This window comes from Mustela nigripes, chromosome 1, assembly GCF_022355385.1.
Source record: "Mustela nigripes isolate SB6536 chromosome 1, MUSNIG.SB6536, whole genome shotgun sequence".
NCBI lineage: Eukaryota > Metazoa > Chordata > Mammalia > Carnivora > Mustelidae > Mustela > Mustela nigripes.
In genome coordinates, this window is record NC_081557.1 from 40495930 (window position 1) to 40514990 (window position 19061).

Consider the following 19061-nt stretch of genomic DNA (forward strand, 5'->3'; position numbering starts at 1 on the left):
CACATTTAATAGTGTAGTATACTAGAAGTAAATGTTAATAATTTGTTAATTATTAACATTTATTTGTAAAACTCTATAAAACACAGTTTTGTTAGTGTTATTGCCTTCCCAGTTAACTGTTGGAATCTCATTGGTTATACAGTTGCCATATGCAGAGATTTTTATAATCAAAGGAGGTGGTAGTAACCTCTTACTACCTCTCTTTTTGGATTTTAGCTGGCTGTGGAATCCTAAGGTAATACCCTACTTAGCTCTAAGATGACTCCTTAAAAATTAAAGTTACCTTGGGAGATCATTTCTTTTAAGAAGAATAGTTTTTGTGTGATTTTTCATTTCTGTTTTTAGAAATATTTAAGTTACAGACTGGATTTTTCACCATCAGTGTACTGTCTTTTAGTTGGTTTTTAAATCTTAGGTGATTGAGTATTGCTAAAAAAACATAATAGCAGCTGTCATAGAGTATGAGTAAGACTCATCCACCAATGGGTAGATTAGAGAGGTGGTAATTAATCTTTTTGAGGCCATAAACCTTTTGTTGAAAATGAAGCAATGCATTTTATTAGGCCTTTTCCTACCCCAACTCCTGCCCTAAAGCCAACAATAAAACCACCCATATGCATTTAAATAATAAATTGAGCATTCATGAGTGCCCTGAATTCCATTCCTGATCAATCTGTAAAGAACTACTGGGTAAGAACATTTTTTTTTTCTTTAGTGTCATGGACCCTGGAGGTTACCCAAATAATATGCCATGTTTTCCCAGTGGGTCGATTGCCAGTACTATGCTTTAAGTGTAGAAGGATTGATTATGGATATTTGATCAAATTAGATGTTCTAATCAACTTAAGTAGTAAAAGAACTTTAAAGAGTTTAGAGAAGCAAAGACAGAGAGATGTTAATTCCATACTTGGCTAAGTGCCTGAAAGTGAATGGCACTTGTTAAAGTTTACAGTTGATTTAGAGAGAATACACAACATAGTTTAATACCATTTAGCTCGGTCTATCCACACTAAACATTTACTTATGTTGATTATTTTTTTATAAACAAATAATGTATTATTAGCCCCAGGGGTACAGGTCTGTGAATCACCAGGTTGACACACTTCACAGCACTCACCATAGCACATACCCTCCCCAGTGTCCATAACCCCACCACCCTCTCCCTACCCCCCTCCCCCCAGCAACCGTCAGTTTGTTTTGTGAGATTAAGAGTCTCCTGCAGTTTGTCTCCCTCCAATCCCATCTTTTTTCATTTATTCTTTTCCTATTCCCTAGACTCCCCACATTGCATCTCCACTTCCTCATATCAGGGAGATCATATGATAGTTGTCTTTCTCTGATTGACTTATTTCGCTAACCTTAATACCCTCTAGTTCCATCCATGTCATCGCAAATGGCAAGATTTCATTTTTTTGATGGCTGCATAGTGTTCCATTGTATATCTATACCACATCTTCTTTATCCTTTCATCTGTTGATGGATATCTAGGTTCTTTCCATAGTTTAGCTATTGTGGACATTCCTGCTATAAACATCCAGGTGCACGTGCCCCTTCGGATTACTACATTTGTATCTTTAGGGTAAATACCCAGTAGTGCAATTGCTGGGTTGTAGGGTAGCTCTGTTTTCAACTTTCTGAGGAACTGCCATGCTGTTTTCCTTATGTTGATTATTTTTAAATCCAAATGTTAAAGAACAATATGATAGCTGTCAGAGAACCATCATTAAAAATTTTTGTATTTATTACAGAGGTAGCTAATGTGGTACTAGTGTGGGCAGCAGTGTAACTTTATACAGTGTATAATATGTTACAAATCATAGTAACAGAACTCACACTGAAATACTGACAACTTGATCCAACATCCTGTTTGCTATTTATACTTGGATTCCTAGACTCAAAACTTGTATACCAACCACATATTATGTCCATTTTCTGGGGTTTTTTGCTTGTTTTTGTTATTGGGTTTATATTATATTTATATTAAATTCATTAGGGTTTTTTCTTTTTACAGTGTTATTAATTCACATACTCTCTAAAGAACTCTGGGAATCCTCAGCTTTTGACTTTGCAAAGGAATAATGTAAAGAAGAAATGAAGAACTGAGCTAAAAACCTGTAAAGTATATTCAGACAGGCTCAGTATCTTCCATAATCCCATCATCCCACAGCTGCAAATTTACATGGCACATAATGTTCAGGATTATATGAAAGTAAACTTCAAAGGACACAAGGGTGAATTTATAAGAACTCTGGCCGTAACGGTTGTTTCTGAAAAACAAACATTCTAGCTCCTTTTCTTGCCTTATCCATAGTAATTAGCTCTCTGATCTTGTCAATTTTCTCTCTACCGGGTTTCACTTTCAGATTATCCATAAAACAGATTCCATGCCCTGTAGGGGGCTGTAACTATAGTTCAGGCTTCTCTTCTCATCCAGATTACCTTAGATTCTGTGATTAATCACCAGACTTCCAGACTCTTCTCTTAATTCTAAGATAACCTTTCTAAAGCACAGCTCTCATCAGATCACTTTCCTGGCTAAAACTCAGCAGCAGTTCTTCACTGGCGACAAAATAGTCCCAGCTTGTTGACCTGACATTCAAGGTCCTGAACAATCTACCAACCTAGACTATTTTTTCTGTTTCAGTTACCACTATCACCTTTTGCACTCCAGTCTCACCAGGGTTAACTAATTGAAGGTTGTATAGCTGTTACTTTCCCACCCGGTGGGAAATGAGCCTCTGCTCATTGGTTCCTTCAGCTAGAAAGTCCATTCCTCTCTCATTTAAATTGCTATCGGTTACAAGTCAGAAAACTCCTGTTACACTAGTTTAAAGAAGAACACTATGTATTTTCTCACTTTTTAAGAAATCCTTATACAAAGTGGCTCCCAGATTGGTTAATTCAAAGACCTAGCAGATCCCTCTTCTCAGTTTATTGGATCACTATCAGCTCGTGTCCCCTTCTTATACATTGACCCAAGAGCTACAATTACCATGATTGGTTTAGGTTAGACTAACAAGGACTGACTTGAGTCATTTCAGGGAGTGAGAGACACAAAAACAAAATCAGGGCTCTGCTGGCAATGAAAAGTGGGAATGGCTTGTGGGTAATCAGGTGATAGTTTCTCCCACATCTTTTTATTCCTGCATGGTTAGACTTAATGTCTCTAAAGGTCCGACTCAAATACCATCTCATCCATAAAGTCTTCCTCAATAGAAATTCTCTTGCCTCTTCCAAACTCCAATAGCATTTTATTATACTTCATAAACTAAATTCTACATTAAGAATAAAATTATTTAGGTTCTAAGCTCCCCTAGTAAACAGTAAGTTCCCGAGGGCAGGAGCTCTGTCTAGATTTATCCTTTTATCTCTTATGGCCTGTACTGCTTTGCATCTGGTAGGAACTCAGTATATGTTGAGTGAACAAAAATCTGTAGAAGTACTCTCATTTTAAATGACTGGGATAGGCTGAAGTTTTCCTTGTTGATTGATACAGTACAATACCTAAATTACATTCTCTCTCCATCTTTACCTCATAAAGTACTCAGCTCATGTTGAAGACGCAAGTATAAACTGTAGAGAACTGTGGGAATATGAATATCAGGCTTCCGAACCCTTGGTATTCTGTTACTCCTCTTTGGCAAACATAGGATTAATATTTAAGATGTTAATTTACTGTTAGTCAAATTCCTGTCACCTCAGTATCTCTAACCATTACATCTGTATGCACTTAAACATCTTCCCTAAGATTCTAAATAGAAAAGCACAAATATTAAAGACCTATACAGGGGTGCCTGGGTGCTCTGTCAGTTAAGCATCTGACTTTTGATTTCGGCTCAGGTTATGATCTGAGGGTCATGGGATCATGCCCGGCGTCAGGCTCCACGCTGACAGAGTCTACTTGAGATTCTCTCTCCCTCAGTAGGCAGGCAGAGTTCTCATTTGTGTAATTTTTTTTGATTTTTAGATCTACTCCAAAGAAGTGTTTTATTTGCATTCCCTAGGTTCTTAATGAAAGAATCTATGAGAAGTCAATGTTAACATTAGGAAAAAAATTGAAATCCTATAGGAAAACCTGATTGAGAGGAAATTTCTAATTTCTTAATCTTAAGCAACTAAACAATTGTACTATAACCTTCTGTATTTACAAAAAGACCTTTTCTTTACTGTCATCGGCTATCATTATTACCCTCAAACAATATTTAATTCATTATAAAAAATAATCTAAATGATGTTTGAATGAAATATTTTGTGGGAATAATATTAGAAAAATTAATGGGTTAATTAAAATTATAGACGAAGATGGCTATTAAGAAACTTCATAAATTATACTATTTTCATCCATCTTGTTACTTAGACCAAAACCGTGGCGCCAGCCATCCTTGTCTTCTCTTTTTTTCTCCTATCCCACAGTCAATCCATAAATGAATCCTGATGGGTTTCTCTTCGAAATATATTCAGAATCTGGCCAGTTGTCACTATCTCCACTACTACTGCCCTATTCTTAGCAACCATCATCTCTCACAAGGCTTATGCTAATAACCCCCTAACTGGTCTCCCTGCTTCTGCCCTTGCCCCCATAATTCTGTCTAGTCTCAGCACAGCAACCAGTCTGTTCCACATATAATCTGAAATGAAATCAAATCATATTAGTCCTTGGCTCAGAACTCTCCAGTGACTTTCCATGCACTTATAATAAAAACCAAAATTAGTACTATGATTAGTGAAGTCCTATATGTTCTGTCTCACCTCATTCCCTACCCTTATCCTCTACCACTCTCATTCCCTCTCTCATTCTAGTCCAGCCCCCCTGCACTCCTGGCTGGACTCCTCGTGTTCCTCACCTAGTGCACTTCTGTGCACTTCGAAATATTCTTCCAACCTGGAATGATCTCTCCCCCGATACTCAAATGACTCATTCCTGCTCCTTTTCCAGTTCTTAAATATCACCTTCTCTGTGAGGCCTTCCCTACAACCCTTCAGTGTATCTTCTCCATTTAATTTCCTCCATAACACTTATTTCCATTTCATCTGATCTGTACTTTGTCTCTCCTGCCTATAGTGTAACCTCCGTTAGGGCAGGGATTTTGTTTATACACAGTAGGCCACCAGTGCCTAGAACAGTGCACACAGTACATAGTTATGTGCATAATATCCATATAATGGGTACTTAGTAAATATTCGTTGCATGAATCCTATGATTATAGTAGCTTAGTTTGATCAATCTTGCTATTAAATACCAAGTTTATAGGAATTATTCCCTTATTTCTTCCAAACTCTGCAGTTCCAAAGGAGGTCTCGTCTATTTTCCTCAGCTCTGAAAGTCGGTTGTAATGGCCTCTATGATTTCCTGTCACCTTTGATTCTCTATTCTTGTCCTCTATCTCACATATAATCTTTTATTACAAAGAATCTTACATATTTGCATCTCCAGATAAATTTTACCTTCCCAAAATGTCATCAGTTTTAGAGATTGTTCCACTATCTTCACAGTACGGAATCTGACTCATAATTGATTCTTAGTTTTTTTCTCACTGCCTTCTCAAATAATAAACAGGTGATACATGTTAGTTACAACTATTATTATTTTCACTCCAAATAATTTTTTTTAAAATGTAACCTATCTACTTCACCTTCCTATATGCCCAGTTCCATGAACACATTTCAAAACCTACTCTGGGGGCGCCTGGGTGGCTCAGTGGGTTGAGCCGCTGCCTTCGGCTCAGGTCATGATCTCAGGGTCCTGGGATCGAGCCCCGCATCAGGCTCTCTGCTCAGCAGGGAGCCTGCTTCCCTCTCTCTCTCCCTCTCTGCCTGCCTCTCCATCTGCTTGTGATTTCTCTCTGTAAAATAAATAAATAAAATCTTTAAAAAAAAAAAAAACCTACTCTGCACAATTTTAAGGCCTTCTCCCCCTCTTCTTGCATTCATTTCTTTGTAAATTTTTTCTGATATTGTTTGTCCTGTTAACTTTGATATGTACTTAGTAGATTTCATTGCTTCTGTTCCCATAGTCTTCCTTACCATCTCCTGTGCTAAAAAAACAGTCTTTGCACCACACCCAGTGCTCCATGCAATATGTGCCCTCCTTAATACCCACCACCGGAACAATGAATACTGTTAACGCTGCAGAGAAATTTAAAAAAAAAAGAAAGAAAGAAAGAAAGAAACACTTAAAAAAAATACAGAAAATATTTGAAGAAGAAATAACCAAAAATTTTCCAAATTTGACTAAATTTGGCATATAATAGGTGAAAGAACCCATAACCAGCTGACCCACACTGCAAGAAATCTAAAAGGAGGTCCTTAAGGCAGAAGAAAAATCATACTAGATGGAAATATATATCTACACAATGGACAATGAGTACTAGAAATGTTAGCTATGTCAAAAATTTAAGAATATTTTCTGTTATTAAAGTTTCTTTGAAAGATAATTGATTTTTAAACAAAAATAATATGAATGTAGTTCGGAGTTTATAACTTGCACAAAGGGAAAATGCATGCCAACAAATGCATAAAAGTAAAGGGGGGGAGAATGAAAGTGTACTGTTTAAGGCTATCATAGCTGAAGTGTCATACCATCACATCAATGTAGACTGGTGAGATAAAGATGCATAGCTATAAAGCATAAAGCAATAAACCATATAGCAGTTACTAAAATAACATAGTAGAGATCATAAGTAGTGAGTTAACTAAGAAAATAAAATAACATGATGAATGGCTAAAATGAATAATAATAATAATAGATTACATATATATATGAAATTGAATATTATAATGAGTAAAGTGAAGCATATTTACACAATGGAATATTGTAAAGCAAGGAGAATAAAGCATACTATATGTAATAATATAGATGAAAAAAAAAAGTCTTTAACATCTCTAGCCTGTCACTGATTACTTCAGGTTCTTCCAAGAACAGTCCCCTTTCAACCCTATTTACTTTGATTACTTCAAAAGAAAATATATGACCCACTCTATGACTCCCGAAGTCTTATGAAAGCAATAGTTTCTCTCCTTACCTTGTACCTCACACTTGCCCCAAATATATCCTCACATTAAGAATGTAAGCTCCAGGGATTTGTGTGGGTGGCTCAGTTGGTTAAGTGTCTGCCTTCGGTTCAGGTCATGATCCCAGGGGCCTGGGATTGAGTCCTGCATTGGGCTCCTTGCTCAGCGGGGAGCCTGCCTCTCCCTTTCCCTCTGCCATTCCCCCCAGCTTGTGCTCTCTGACTCTATCTCTCTGTCAAATAAAAACAATCTTAAAAAAAAAAAAAAAAAGAATGTAAGCTCAAGTGAGGAGAGGTACAATCTGTAGGCCACTGGTTCTACTTCTTATTAAATGAATTTTTTGCCAAAACAAAGAGGGGTGCTTGCCAAAATGCAAAATAGCCTCCTGGGAAGAATTCAACCACTTTTTGTTAATATTTACTTTAATGTAATTTTCTTGCTTTAGTTTGGAAATTCTAGCAAAAACTAGAACTTATGATATTCAAGAAAACTAGTAGTTGTTTCAAGTATAGTAGAATGGCATGTGAGTGTTGGATTCAAATCTTTTAGTTAAATTCTTTAAGAAATTAAAAAGAATTGTCAATACTGATCTCTCAAATTCATTTTTTAGGTCTGGGAGAGTTATCTGACCTCATCAACTCTAAACAGAGTGATGCCTAATCAACCCTACAGGGTTATTTTGAGTATCAAATGAGATAAATGTGTGCAAGTACTTTGAACTCCACTCACTTGCTCAGACTCTTTCTCTTGTTAGGTAATTTGCAAACTTTGAAAACTTTTATTTCCTACGGTGATTGACTAAATTTTTGTTCCCCCTTTTTGGGAAAAATTGACCAGAGAAGAGGGATGGGTGAATTAGGTGATAGAGATTAAGGAGGACACTTGCGATAAGCGCTAGGTGTTGTATGTAGTAAATTCTACACTGACATTAATATTTCACTGTATGCTCACTAACTGGAATTTAAATAAAAACTTTTAAAAAATGGCCAGAGAAATTATGAACTTTTTTTCTTCTTTCCCTTTTTTTTAAAATTTTATTTTTAGATCAACAAAAGCACTGGCATTGTAGAAGCATCACGGATCATGAATTTGTACCAGTTTATTCAGCTTTATAAAGACATCACAAGTCAAGCATCAGGAGTATTGGCCCAGAGCTCCACTTCTGAAGACCAAGATGAAAACTCATCATCTGTAACATCTTGTCAGGCTAGTCTTTGGATGGGAAGGTATAGAATGCATAAGAACCATATTTCTCTTGTTTTCTAATACACAAGCTACTGAAATTGCAGTAATACGTTTGCTGGTCCCCTTGTGATTTCTGAGTCACATTACCTTTTATCTCAGTTGTATTGTATCCCAGATAAGCTTTTGGATTATTCTGTGCTTCAGGATGTTTTTAGAATGCTAAACTAAAGAAAAATTAAAGTGGCTCACACCAGCTAATGTTTCTTTTAATCCAGTTTCCATGAATGCACTCTCCACTCTACATGCTTGAATTTAATAACAGAGGATATTAATATCTCTCTTATAATAGGTATTTATGTTATTAGACAGTCAAAGCTTTTCAGGGAATTAGGTCTAAGAATCTGGCAAAATCATTCCAGTTTTCCTTTAAAATATCTGACTAATTGGAGCATTAAAAATTGTAAATATTGGCAGACCATTCAGGAATGAAAAAGTTGGTGTATGAACTGCATATACTGAATTACCAGAAGGAAATGAAATCAGCCAGAGTTTTCTTTGATGGCACTTGTTTACTCAGGCCTAATGTATTATTGTTCTATCTAAACTTTCTTTTCCTTCTCTGTAATGCTCTTGGCATGTGAAAGCTTCCACCTGTTGCCATTTGACAACCATGACCATAATTTAAATTGTAAATGCCTCATTGGAAAAAGTCTTACGTGGGTCCAAACATGTTGACATCCTGTCTTATTGTCATACTGAATGGACAGCAAAAATCTGTATTGACAGTATTTTTTACCTTAAAATTAAGAATATGCTTAGCAAGAATTTCTCTTTTATTGCTTGATTTACAGTTGCATTTTCTGGTCCATTCTTAGCCAACTGGTTTCCAAAACTATATTGTGGTATATATATCTTCATTTGTTATTTTCTGTTTATCATTATAGGATTGTTTGGTTTTCTGGGTTTGGGCTGTACAAGTGGTACTGAAATGCCAAGTGAGTTTTAGAACATGATAGGCAGTGTTTAGGGTTTAATTTTCTGTATTTTGTAAAGTTAATCTTTCACAGACAGGTGTCTGATTTTCTGCTTTTCTTCCTCTCCCTGTTCAGAATGGCAGTTTTTGTTGTTGTTGTTGTTGTTGTTGTTGTTGTTGTTATTGTTTTGTTTTAAGTATCTTGAAAGCTGAGAATAGGACTTACCAGGATATTTAAATTGTGTGGTAGCAAATGAAAGTAATACTTTTTTCTTGTTGTAGTCATCTCAATGAAAGAGGTAAGGGTGTTATCCCTGGAAACTCAGTGCCTCATTGGTAGATTAGGGCTGCTTCTTGCCTTTGTATGTTTTTTGGTTTTGAGTTCTACCCTGATACTCTAGTTCATAGAAAAACAGACTTTTCAAGTTGAAGGTGTTTTAAAGGATATTTATTTGGTTTAGTCTTCTATCTCATACATGTGTTTGTTAATGGTACATTTATTGAGTACTTACAGTGTATTGAGCGTTTTGATGAGTGCTTTACATATAAACTCATTAAATCCTCAAAACAACCCCATGGGGATACAATTACTGGCCCATTTCAGAGAATCTGAGGTTTAGACAAATAAATGACTTGGCTAGAAATTAACCTAGCTGAGAGTCACATTCAGATGAGGCTGGCAATACAACCATGCCCCTAACCTCTGCATTATTACTCTCTAATGAGTAAAGACTGTACCACAGAGCTTCTTAAACTTTGTAGTCAGTGGTTTCGAGGAGAAGCTGGAGAGTCCGTCAAGCTCCCACATGGAGTCACTGCTGCTGATCCACCAGTAAGACTTTGAGTAGTAGTCTTGTCACATTTTGTCCAGCTCTACTTGAACATCTGAAGGTATATGGGACTCAGTGCCACACAAACACAAGCACTAATCACTGTGAAATGTTCCCTTTCGCGTTATATTCCTCAGGACAGCTAAAATCTGACTCTCTCAAGGCAGCATAGCACAGACTCTAGAACAAAATTGCCTGTGTTCAAATCCTGGCTCTACTCCTGTGTGACTTTGGACAAGTTATTGAGCAATTTTTTCTCTTTTCCCTCATTTTTTTAAGAGAGGATGATAACAATAATACCTGCTTCATAGGATTCTTGAGAGAACTAAGTGAGTCAAGATATGAAAAATGCTTACAACAGGGCCTGGCATGTAATAATACGTAAGAGTTCACTGTTATTATTTTTTTCATTATTTTAAATTTACTACTGTATTCTTATTTCAGTAGCAGTGCCCTCTGGATCCCACCAAACAAATCTGTTCTCTCTTCAGCCCTTCAAATATTTGAAAACATTAATCAAATTCTCACTGGTCCCCTGTTCTGCAGGATGAGCACCCCCACTTCCTTTGGCCTTTGTTCTCTGGGTCTCTTTCCTATCCCAGAAGCTTTCCTGGAAAATCCTTTATCTGTCAATATATCTTTCAGGGTAGAGGGCATAGAACTCAATATTCCATTCTACAAGCGGTGTAACAAGGACAACTAGAGCAAGACCCTTTCTCCTTCCTTCTTCTAGTTCGTGTACTGCTAGGAAGGTAGCAAGAAATCAAGTGAACATTGTACAGGTTCTGCTGGCTGCTTCTGTGTTTCCTGTGCTTTCTTTTACTTCTGTCCAGAGCAGTGCTCTTCTTCACAGCCTTCTAACCTTCAGAACTCTGTCCCTCTTTTTGGATTCAGTTAAGTCTTTGCTACTGACACATCCTTAGCCAAATTGTAAGCTGCTCAAAAGCAGAGACCCCAGTTTATCTGGGTCTGGTCCAGAATGTAGCACCTAAGAGATACGGAAACATTGAACCGAATAGATCTAGAAAATGAGGTGTGTGTCCATCTACATTTCATTCAGTTTCCCCACTTTGATTCAGGGGCTTCCTTCTTTTGCCTGGAGGTTTAACCTATCACCCACATCCTAACGATTTGTCTTTTGTAATGTCCCTTTACTGGTCGCTATCTCCCAAGTGAATTGCTGAAGTAAGGATCTGAATGATTTTCCTCCCTCTAGAATGTCCCATACTGCATTCCCAATTAGTCTTCCTAAATACTATTTCAGTGGGGATTCACTTTTCTTTTGATCAAACTCTGATTCTAGTTTGCCAATCAGAATAAGTTTAAACATATTTTGACATTCAGGGATCAGATTGTTACATATATACTCCAGAAGTATTTTTTTTCCTACCTCACCAACTTTTATTCACCCACAATGTCCTCTGTCAAAGGTATGTCACTTTTCAACCTCATCTTTCCAACAGATTTGAAATGCTCATTAATACTCATTTGTTCCTTCTTAGTTAGCACTTACTACTTGCATATTTGACATTTGCTTATATTCTTTCTTATGTTCAAATTGACAAATTTTAAAGTGGTAATTCTTGTGTGTGTGTGTGTGTGTGTGTGTGTGTGTGTGTTCAGTTAGCCACTGTATAATACATCATTAGCTTTTGATGTAGTGTTAGTGATTCATCAGTTAAGTATAATACCCAGTGCTCATCATAGCATGTGCCCTCCTCAATACCCATCACCCTGTTATCCCCTCCCCCAACCCTCCTATCCTCTGAAACTCTCAGATTGTTTCTCAGGGTCAATAGTCTCTCATAGTTCATCTCCCTCTCTGATACTCCCCCCCCCCCCCCGCTTTGGATTTCCCTCCCTTACCCTGTGGTCCTCTGTGCTATTGGTTATATTCCACGTATGAGTGAAACCACACGATAATTGTCTTTCTCTGCTTGACTTACTTCACTTCACTTCACTTCGACATAATCCCATCCAGGTCCACCGATGTCGATGCAAATGGTGGGTATTCATCCTTTCTGATGGCTGAATAATATTCCATTGTGTATATGGACTACCTCTTCTTTATCCATTCATCTGTTGAAGGGCATCTTGGCTCCTTCCACAGTTTGTCTATTATGGACATTGCTGTATGAACATTGGGGTACCTGTGCCCCTTCTTTAAACCACCTCTGTGGTTTTGGGGTAAATACCTAGTAGTACAATTGCTGGGTCGTAGAGTAGCTCCATTCTTAACATCTTGAGGAACCTCCATACTGTTTTCCAGAGTGGCTATACCAGCTTGCATTCCCACCAACTACAGTGGTATTTCAGTGTCTTGTATATACTAGTACAAGCACAGCGGGGAATCAAAACGTCAGAGATACCTTCTGCCTTTAAGAAGTTTATAGTCTAGTGACTATACTTTGAAACATTTCGTTTTTGCATACTTATGAAAGTGATACATGCTTGATAAAGAAAACCTAAAAACTGTAGAACAACATGAAGGATAAAAGCAGATTAAAATCACTTTAAGAAACATTTATTGAGAGGGGTGCCTGGGTGGCTCAGTGGGTTAAAGCCTCTGCCTTCGGCTCAGGTCATGATCTCAGGGTCCTGGGATCGAGCCCCGCATCGGGCTGTCTGCTCCGCGGAGAGCCTGCTTCCTCCTCTCTCTCTGCCTACTTGTGATCTCTGTCTGTCAAAAAAATAAAAATAAAAAAAGAAACATTTATTGAGAACCTAAGACAAACTGTCTGTATTCAAAGAACTTTGAGTTAGTAGCTAGACCAATTAGCAGCCAATTAAAATGCAATATATTTTTTAATGCAATATTTTAAAGTCCTTTAATTTAGGCAAATATTGGTTTTGAGAGCGGAGAGAAGATATTCTGAGCTGAGTTACTTGGGTTAGAGTTTACCAGACTCACAGGGGTATTCCAGGAAAAGGAAATACCACATGCAAAGGCACTTTGCTGACTTGGGGCTGCTGAACACTGGGGCTGGAATAGAAGGTTCAATATCTCTTCCCAAGATGAAAGAGCTCCTTAAGGACAGAGAAAGATAGGAAGCAAACTTCCTATCTTTTGTATTTCCTATAGCCCCAATTATTCAGACTAAGTTATTCTTTCATGTATATGCCCATTATCAGCATCAGCATGGTAATGTCCAAGGGCAAAGTTCATATTTTAGAGAGCTTTGTATTCTGCATGGCAAATAAGTCTTCTGACAGTTGAGTTCATTTATATAAATGTGATATGATTAAGATGGACTATTATTTTCAGAAAGACGAGTATTTCCAGTTTTTCTTTGTATATTCTTTTTGATCTTCACAGTATTTATGACCCAGCCTTTCTTTATGAAATTTGTCCCTCTTAGTACTTCTTCCCTAAACATATTTGTTAACCCTAAAATTTAGTCTGATTTTGCATGAGTCATGTTTTGCTTTATATTGAGGGTTACATTGGTTTTTGATAATGCTTTCTAAGGCATTGGAGACAAAGTTAAAGCATAATGACAACAGAGAAGATTTATGCTTTCACATTGCAGGGTGAAGCAGCTGACTGATGAGGAGGAGTGTTGTATCTGCATGGATGGTCGAGCTGACCTCATCCTGCCCTGTGCTCACAGCTTTTGTCAGAAATGCATTGATAAATGGTAAGTTATCTGCTGCTGTCATGGGATAGGCAAAGGTCAAACGAGAAAGTGTATATGAATAAACTCCAAAAAATACAAAAATATTGTATTTAAGTATAAGATTTTGTTCTTTAGTACTTTGAATTGTATGACATGCTTCCTTCTTTGTTTAAAAATACTTTTATATTTAAAGTTTATAAAATTTGGCAATGTGTCTTAGCTTTGGCAGTTTACTATTGGTCTAAGATTTGTGCCTGACTTGGGCACCTGGGTGGCTCAGTGGGTTAAGCCGCTGCCTTTGGCTCAGGTCATGATCTCAGAGTCCTGGGATCGAGTCCCGCATCGGGCTCTCTGCTCAGCAGAGAGCCTGCTTCCCTCTCTCTCTCTCTGCCTGCCTCTCCATCTACTTGTGATTTCTCTCTGTCAAATAAATAAATAAAATCTTAAAAAAAAAATCTTTAAAAAAAAAAAAAAAGATTTGTGCCTGACTTGAGTCTAGAATCACGAATTTCCCTCTTTCTTTGTTTTTCTCCTCATTTCTGTATTTTTCCTCTATCTTTGATTAAAAGGAATAATATGAATCATTGAATACTGATTATTGGACCGGGAGGGAACTTTAGAGATCAGCTAGTCAAGTTCATTATTTTATAAAATAAGAATGAAGCATTTAGATGACTTTATAATTGACATACCATAAACTACATACATTTAAAGTATAATTTGATACATTTTGACACATGTACACACCCATAAAAAAAAATCACAACTATAAATGAACAAATTCATCACCCCAAAAGTGACTCTGTGCCTCACTGTAAAGTCTCCTTCCCAGCCCTTCCTTCCAGTCCCCAGATAAGGATTAATCTGCTTTTAGTCACTACAAAAATAATTGGGATTTTCTAGAATTTTTATAAATTAAATCATACAGCATGTGCTCTTTTTTTTCATTCAGTGTAATTATTTTGAGATTTATCCACGTTGTAGCATGTTACCAGTAGTTTCCCCTTCTTTTAGGATTTTATTTATTTATTTTTGGAGAGAAATAAAGAGCATGAGTGGGAGGAGGGGCAGAGGGAGAGGGAAAATGAGAGAATCCCGATCTCATGACCCTGAGATCACAACCTGAGCCAAAATCAAAAGTTGGATGCTCAATGACTAAGCCGCCCAGGTTCCCCACAGAAGCTCCCTTTTTTTGTTGCTGAGTAATATTCATTGTATGATATACCACAGTTTATTTATCTAGTCACCTGTTAAGGACATTGGGTTGTTTCCGATTTTTGGCTATTACAAATGAAGCTGCTATATACATTTGTAGGCAAGTCTTTTTACGGACATTTATTTTGGGGTTTTTGTTTTTGTTTTGTTGTTGTTGTTGTTGTTGTTGTTGTTAAATTCTTAGAAGTAGAATGTCTAGATCATGTGGTGGGTATATGTTTAACTTTTTAAGAAACTGCCAACTGTTTTCCAAAGTGGTTGTACCATTTTGCATTCCCACCAGCAATGTCTGAGGGTTCTAATTGTTCTACAACTTTGCCTATACTTAATAGGGTCAATCTTTTTTTTTTCTTTCTTTTTTTTTTTTTAATTTTTTTAAAAGATTTTATTTATTTATTTGACAGACAGAGATCACAAGCAGGCAGACAGGCAGGCAGAGAGAGGGAGAGGAGGAAGCAGGCTTCCTGCAGAGCAGAGAGCCCGATGCAGGACTTGATCCCAGGACCCTGAGATCACAACCTGAGCCAAAGGCAGCGGCTCAACCCACTGAGCCACCCAGGCGCCCCAATCTTTTTTTTTTTCTTTATTTTTATTTAATTTTAATTCCAGTATAGTTAATAACAGTGTTAGTTTCAGATGTGCAATATAGCAATTCAACAGTTTCATATACTACTCAGTACTCATCAACATAAGTGTGCTCTTAATCCCCTTCACCATTTCACCCATTCCCCACCCATACCTCTCTGGTAAGTATGGTCAGTCCTTTTAATTTTAGCCATTCTAATAGATGTGTAGTGTTGTCTCATGATAGTTATAGTCTATTTTTCCCTACAGACGGATGATGTTGAGCATCATCGTATATGCTAAATCTGTATGTCTTCTTTGGTGAAGTGTCCATTCACATCTTTTGCCCATTTTTTTATTGGATTGTTTTCATATTAAGTTTTAGAGTTCTTTCTGTATTGTGAATACATGTCCTTTATCAGATATTTGACCAGCAAATATATTCTCCTACTTTGTGGTTTGTCTTTTCATTCTCTTAAGAATGTCTCTGAAAGAGTAAAAGTTTTTAATTTTGATGATGTCCAGTTTATCAGTTTGTGATTTATGCACAGTGATTTATCTAAGAAATCTGTCTAACCCGGGTCATAAGGATTTTCTTCTGTTCTTGGGAAGTTTGATAGTTTTAGGTTTTACATTTAGGTCTATGATCCATTTTGAGTTACTTTTTTGTATATAGCTTGAGGTACCAATTAAATTTCTTTTTTTTGCCTATGGCTATCCAGTTGCTCTAGCACGTTTTGTTGGAAAGACTTTCTTTTCTTCCCTAAATCGCCCCTTCACCTTTATTGGAAGTCAGATGTTGAAATACACATGGGTCTATTTCTGGACTCTGTTCTGTTCCATTGATCTGTTTATTTCATACCAATACCACACTACCTTGATTAATGTAGCTTTCTGGATCTAAGTCTTAAAATCAGGGACTGTGAGTTCTTCTTTAGTTTGTTCTTCTTTGTCATTTTATTCTGATTCTTTTGCATTCAGAATGAGTTTTAGAATCAATCTCAGTATCCACCAAAAAAACCTGTAAAGGTTTTGCATTAAGTAAATAGATCAATTTGGAAAGTATTGACTTTTTAACAATATTGGGTCTTTCAGTCTGCAAACAGTATACATCTCCATTTATTTAAGTCTTCTTGCATTTCTCTCATCAGTTTTTGTAGTTTTCAGTATTGCATATCTTTGACAGATTTATCCTTAATTATTTTGAATTTTATACTATTTTAAATATATTTTTTATTTCAATTCCTGATCATTTGTTGCTAGTGTATAGAAATACATTAGACTTTTGTGTATCAATCTTGTATTCTATGAACTTTTACTAAGTCCATTTACTAGTTCTGATAGCTTTTCTGTAGATTTCATAGGACTTTCTTGAATGTCTGAACATCCTTTTTCAAAGATAATTTTTTCTGGATATAGAATTCTAGACTGATAATGTTTTTCTTTCAGTACTTTAATGATGTTGCTCCACCCTCATTTTTCTTGCCTTGTTTCCCATGAGAAATATGCTATCACACTAATCTTTTTTCCTCTGTAGGTAATCTTGTCTTTTTTTTTTTTTTTTTAAGATTTTATTTATTTGGGAGAGAGAAATCATGGGGGTGCAGAGGGGAAGGGAGAGAGACAAGCAGGCTCCCTGCTGAGCACAGAGCCCAACGTAGGGCTCAATCCCAGGGCCCTGAGATCATGACCTGAGCTGAAACTAAGAGTTGGAGGCTTAACTGACTGAGCCATCCTGGCACTCCTGTTAATATTGCCCTTTTTCCTGTGGCTGCTTTTTTCTTTATCATTGATTTGAGCAGTTTAATTATGATATGCCTTTCAGTAGTTTTCTTCGTGTTCTTTGTGCATAGGGTTCATTGAGCTCCTTGGATTGGTGGGTTTACTGTAATACCAATTTTGAAAAATTTACAGCCATTATTTTCTTAAATTTTTTTTCTGTCCTCTCCCTTCTTCTTGGACTCCAGTTACACACATATATTAGACCATTTCTAGTTGTCCCACAACTCACTCTTGCTATTTTCCTTTTTGAAGTCATTTTCTCTGTATTTCATTTTGAATAGTTACAATTGGTCTGTCTTTTCCAACTCACCAGTCTTTTTTTCTGCAGTGTCTAACTTGTCATTAGTTCCATTCAGTCTATTTTTTACTTCAGACATAGTTTTCATGTCAAGAAGTTTGATTTGAGCTTTTAAAATATCTTCCATGTCTCTACTTCATATGTTGGGTCTTTCCTCCAGTGTTTTTAATACAGAGAATACAGTTATGATAACCATTAATTTTCTCGCCTGCTTGTTCTAACATCTGTATCTGCTCTGGATTGGTTTTGATTGATTTTTTTCCTCTTTATTTGGGGTTGTATTTTTCTGTTTCTTTTTATGCCTGGTAGTTCTTGACGGAGTGCCAAACATTGTGATTTTTACCTTTTTGGGTACTAGGTATTTTTGTATTCCTATAAATATCCTTGAGCTTTGTTCTTGAATATAGTAACTTGGAAACAGTTTGATCCTTTTGGATCTTGCTTTTGTGATTCATTAGGCAGGACCAGAATAGTGTTTAGTTGAGAGCTACTTATGCCCCACTAACGAGGCAGGACCCTTCAGAGTCACTCTGCTCAATGCTCCAGGAGTTAGGAAGCTTTCCAGTCTGTCTGGTGAGAGAAGGCAATATCCCAAACCCTGTGTGAGTTTTGGGTACTCTTCCTTCAAATCCTTTTGGATGATTCCTGAGCCTCAAGTAGTTTCCTTACATGCAAATGTACTCTAGGGGGAACTTCAGTAGATTCCAGAATTCTCCCTTTGTGCAGCTTTCCGCACTTAAGTACTTCAGTACTCTGTCCTATGAACTCTAGCTGCCTTGGCCTCCTGAGAGTCTCAGCTGTGTGTCTGCAACTCAGAGAGTCTGCCAGGCTTCATCTGGGCTTCTCCTGCTTGCTCCACAGCCTAAAAACTCTGAAGGCAATAAGTTAGTGATTGGGGCTCACCTTCTTGCTTCTCATCCTCAGGGATGTCTGTCCTGTGTTGTTGATGATGTCCAGTGTTGAAAGTCTTGTTTCATGTTTATTTCCAGTGTTTTAATTAAGTGGGAAGATAAATTTGGTCCCTTTTGGCCAGAAGCAAAAGTTAACCATCAAAATTGTGACTTTTATGCACAGAGAAGAACATATAATTATCTTAATAAAATATCTCTGAGGAACCAGAAATGAATCTGAATAATATATGCCAGCTCTAGCTTTCACATTTAGTTTTTGGAACAGATTCTAAATTTTTGTACAAAAGCCAAAGCAATTGATATAATTTAATTACTTTGGTCTCAGATTTCACTGTGAAATGAGGAGAAAAACATTTTCCCTGCATGACATGTTTCTGGCTCAAATGTGGTATTTTTGAAATTTCCAAAATAATATTTGTCAAGACAAAAAAAAAATCCCTTCAGAAAACATAATCTCATTCAAGTGATCATATATAAGTTCTTTCCCTATTGGAATAATTATTCTGCATTTAAGATTCATCTTCTGGGGCGCCTGGGTGGCTCAGTGGGTTAAAGCCTCTGCCTTCGGCTCAGGTCATGATCTCAGGGTCCTGGGATCGAGCCCCACATCGGGATCTCTGCTCAGCGGGGAGCCTGCTTTCTCCTCTCTCTCTGCCTACTTGTGATCTGTCTGTC

General features: G+C 37.0%; 1 protein-coding gene across 3 annotated transcripts in view; it reads left to right on the plus strand.

Annotated features, from left to right (window-relative positions):
• Positions 1–19061, plus strand: part of RNF141 (ring finger protein 141) — a 37394-nt gene that overhangs the window by 14638 nt on the left and 3695 nt on the right. For all 3 annotated transcript variants that reach the window (XM_059408395.1, XM_059408402.1, XM_059408410.1), the window contains exons 4-5: positions 8056–8237; positions 13530–13637. In XM_059408395.1, the coding sequence (XP_059264378.1) occupies positions 8056–8237; positions 13530–13637 (290 nt within the window). The remainder of the gene's footprint in view (positions 1–8055; positions 8238–13529; positions 13638–19061) is intronic.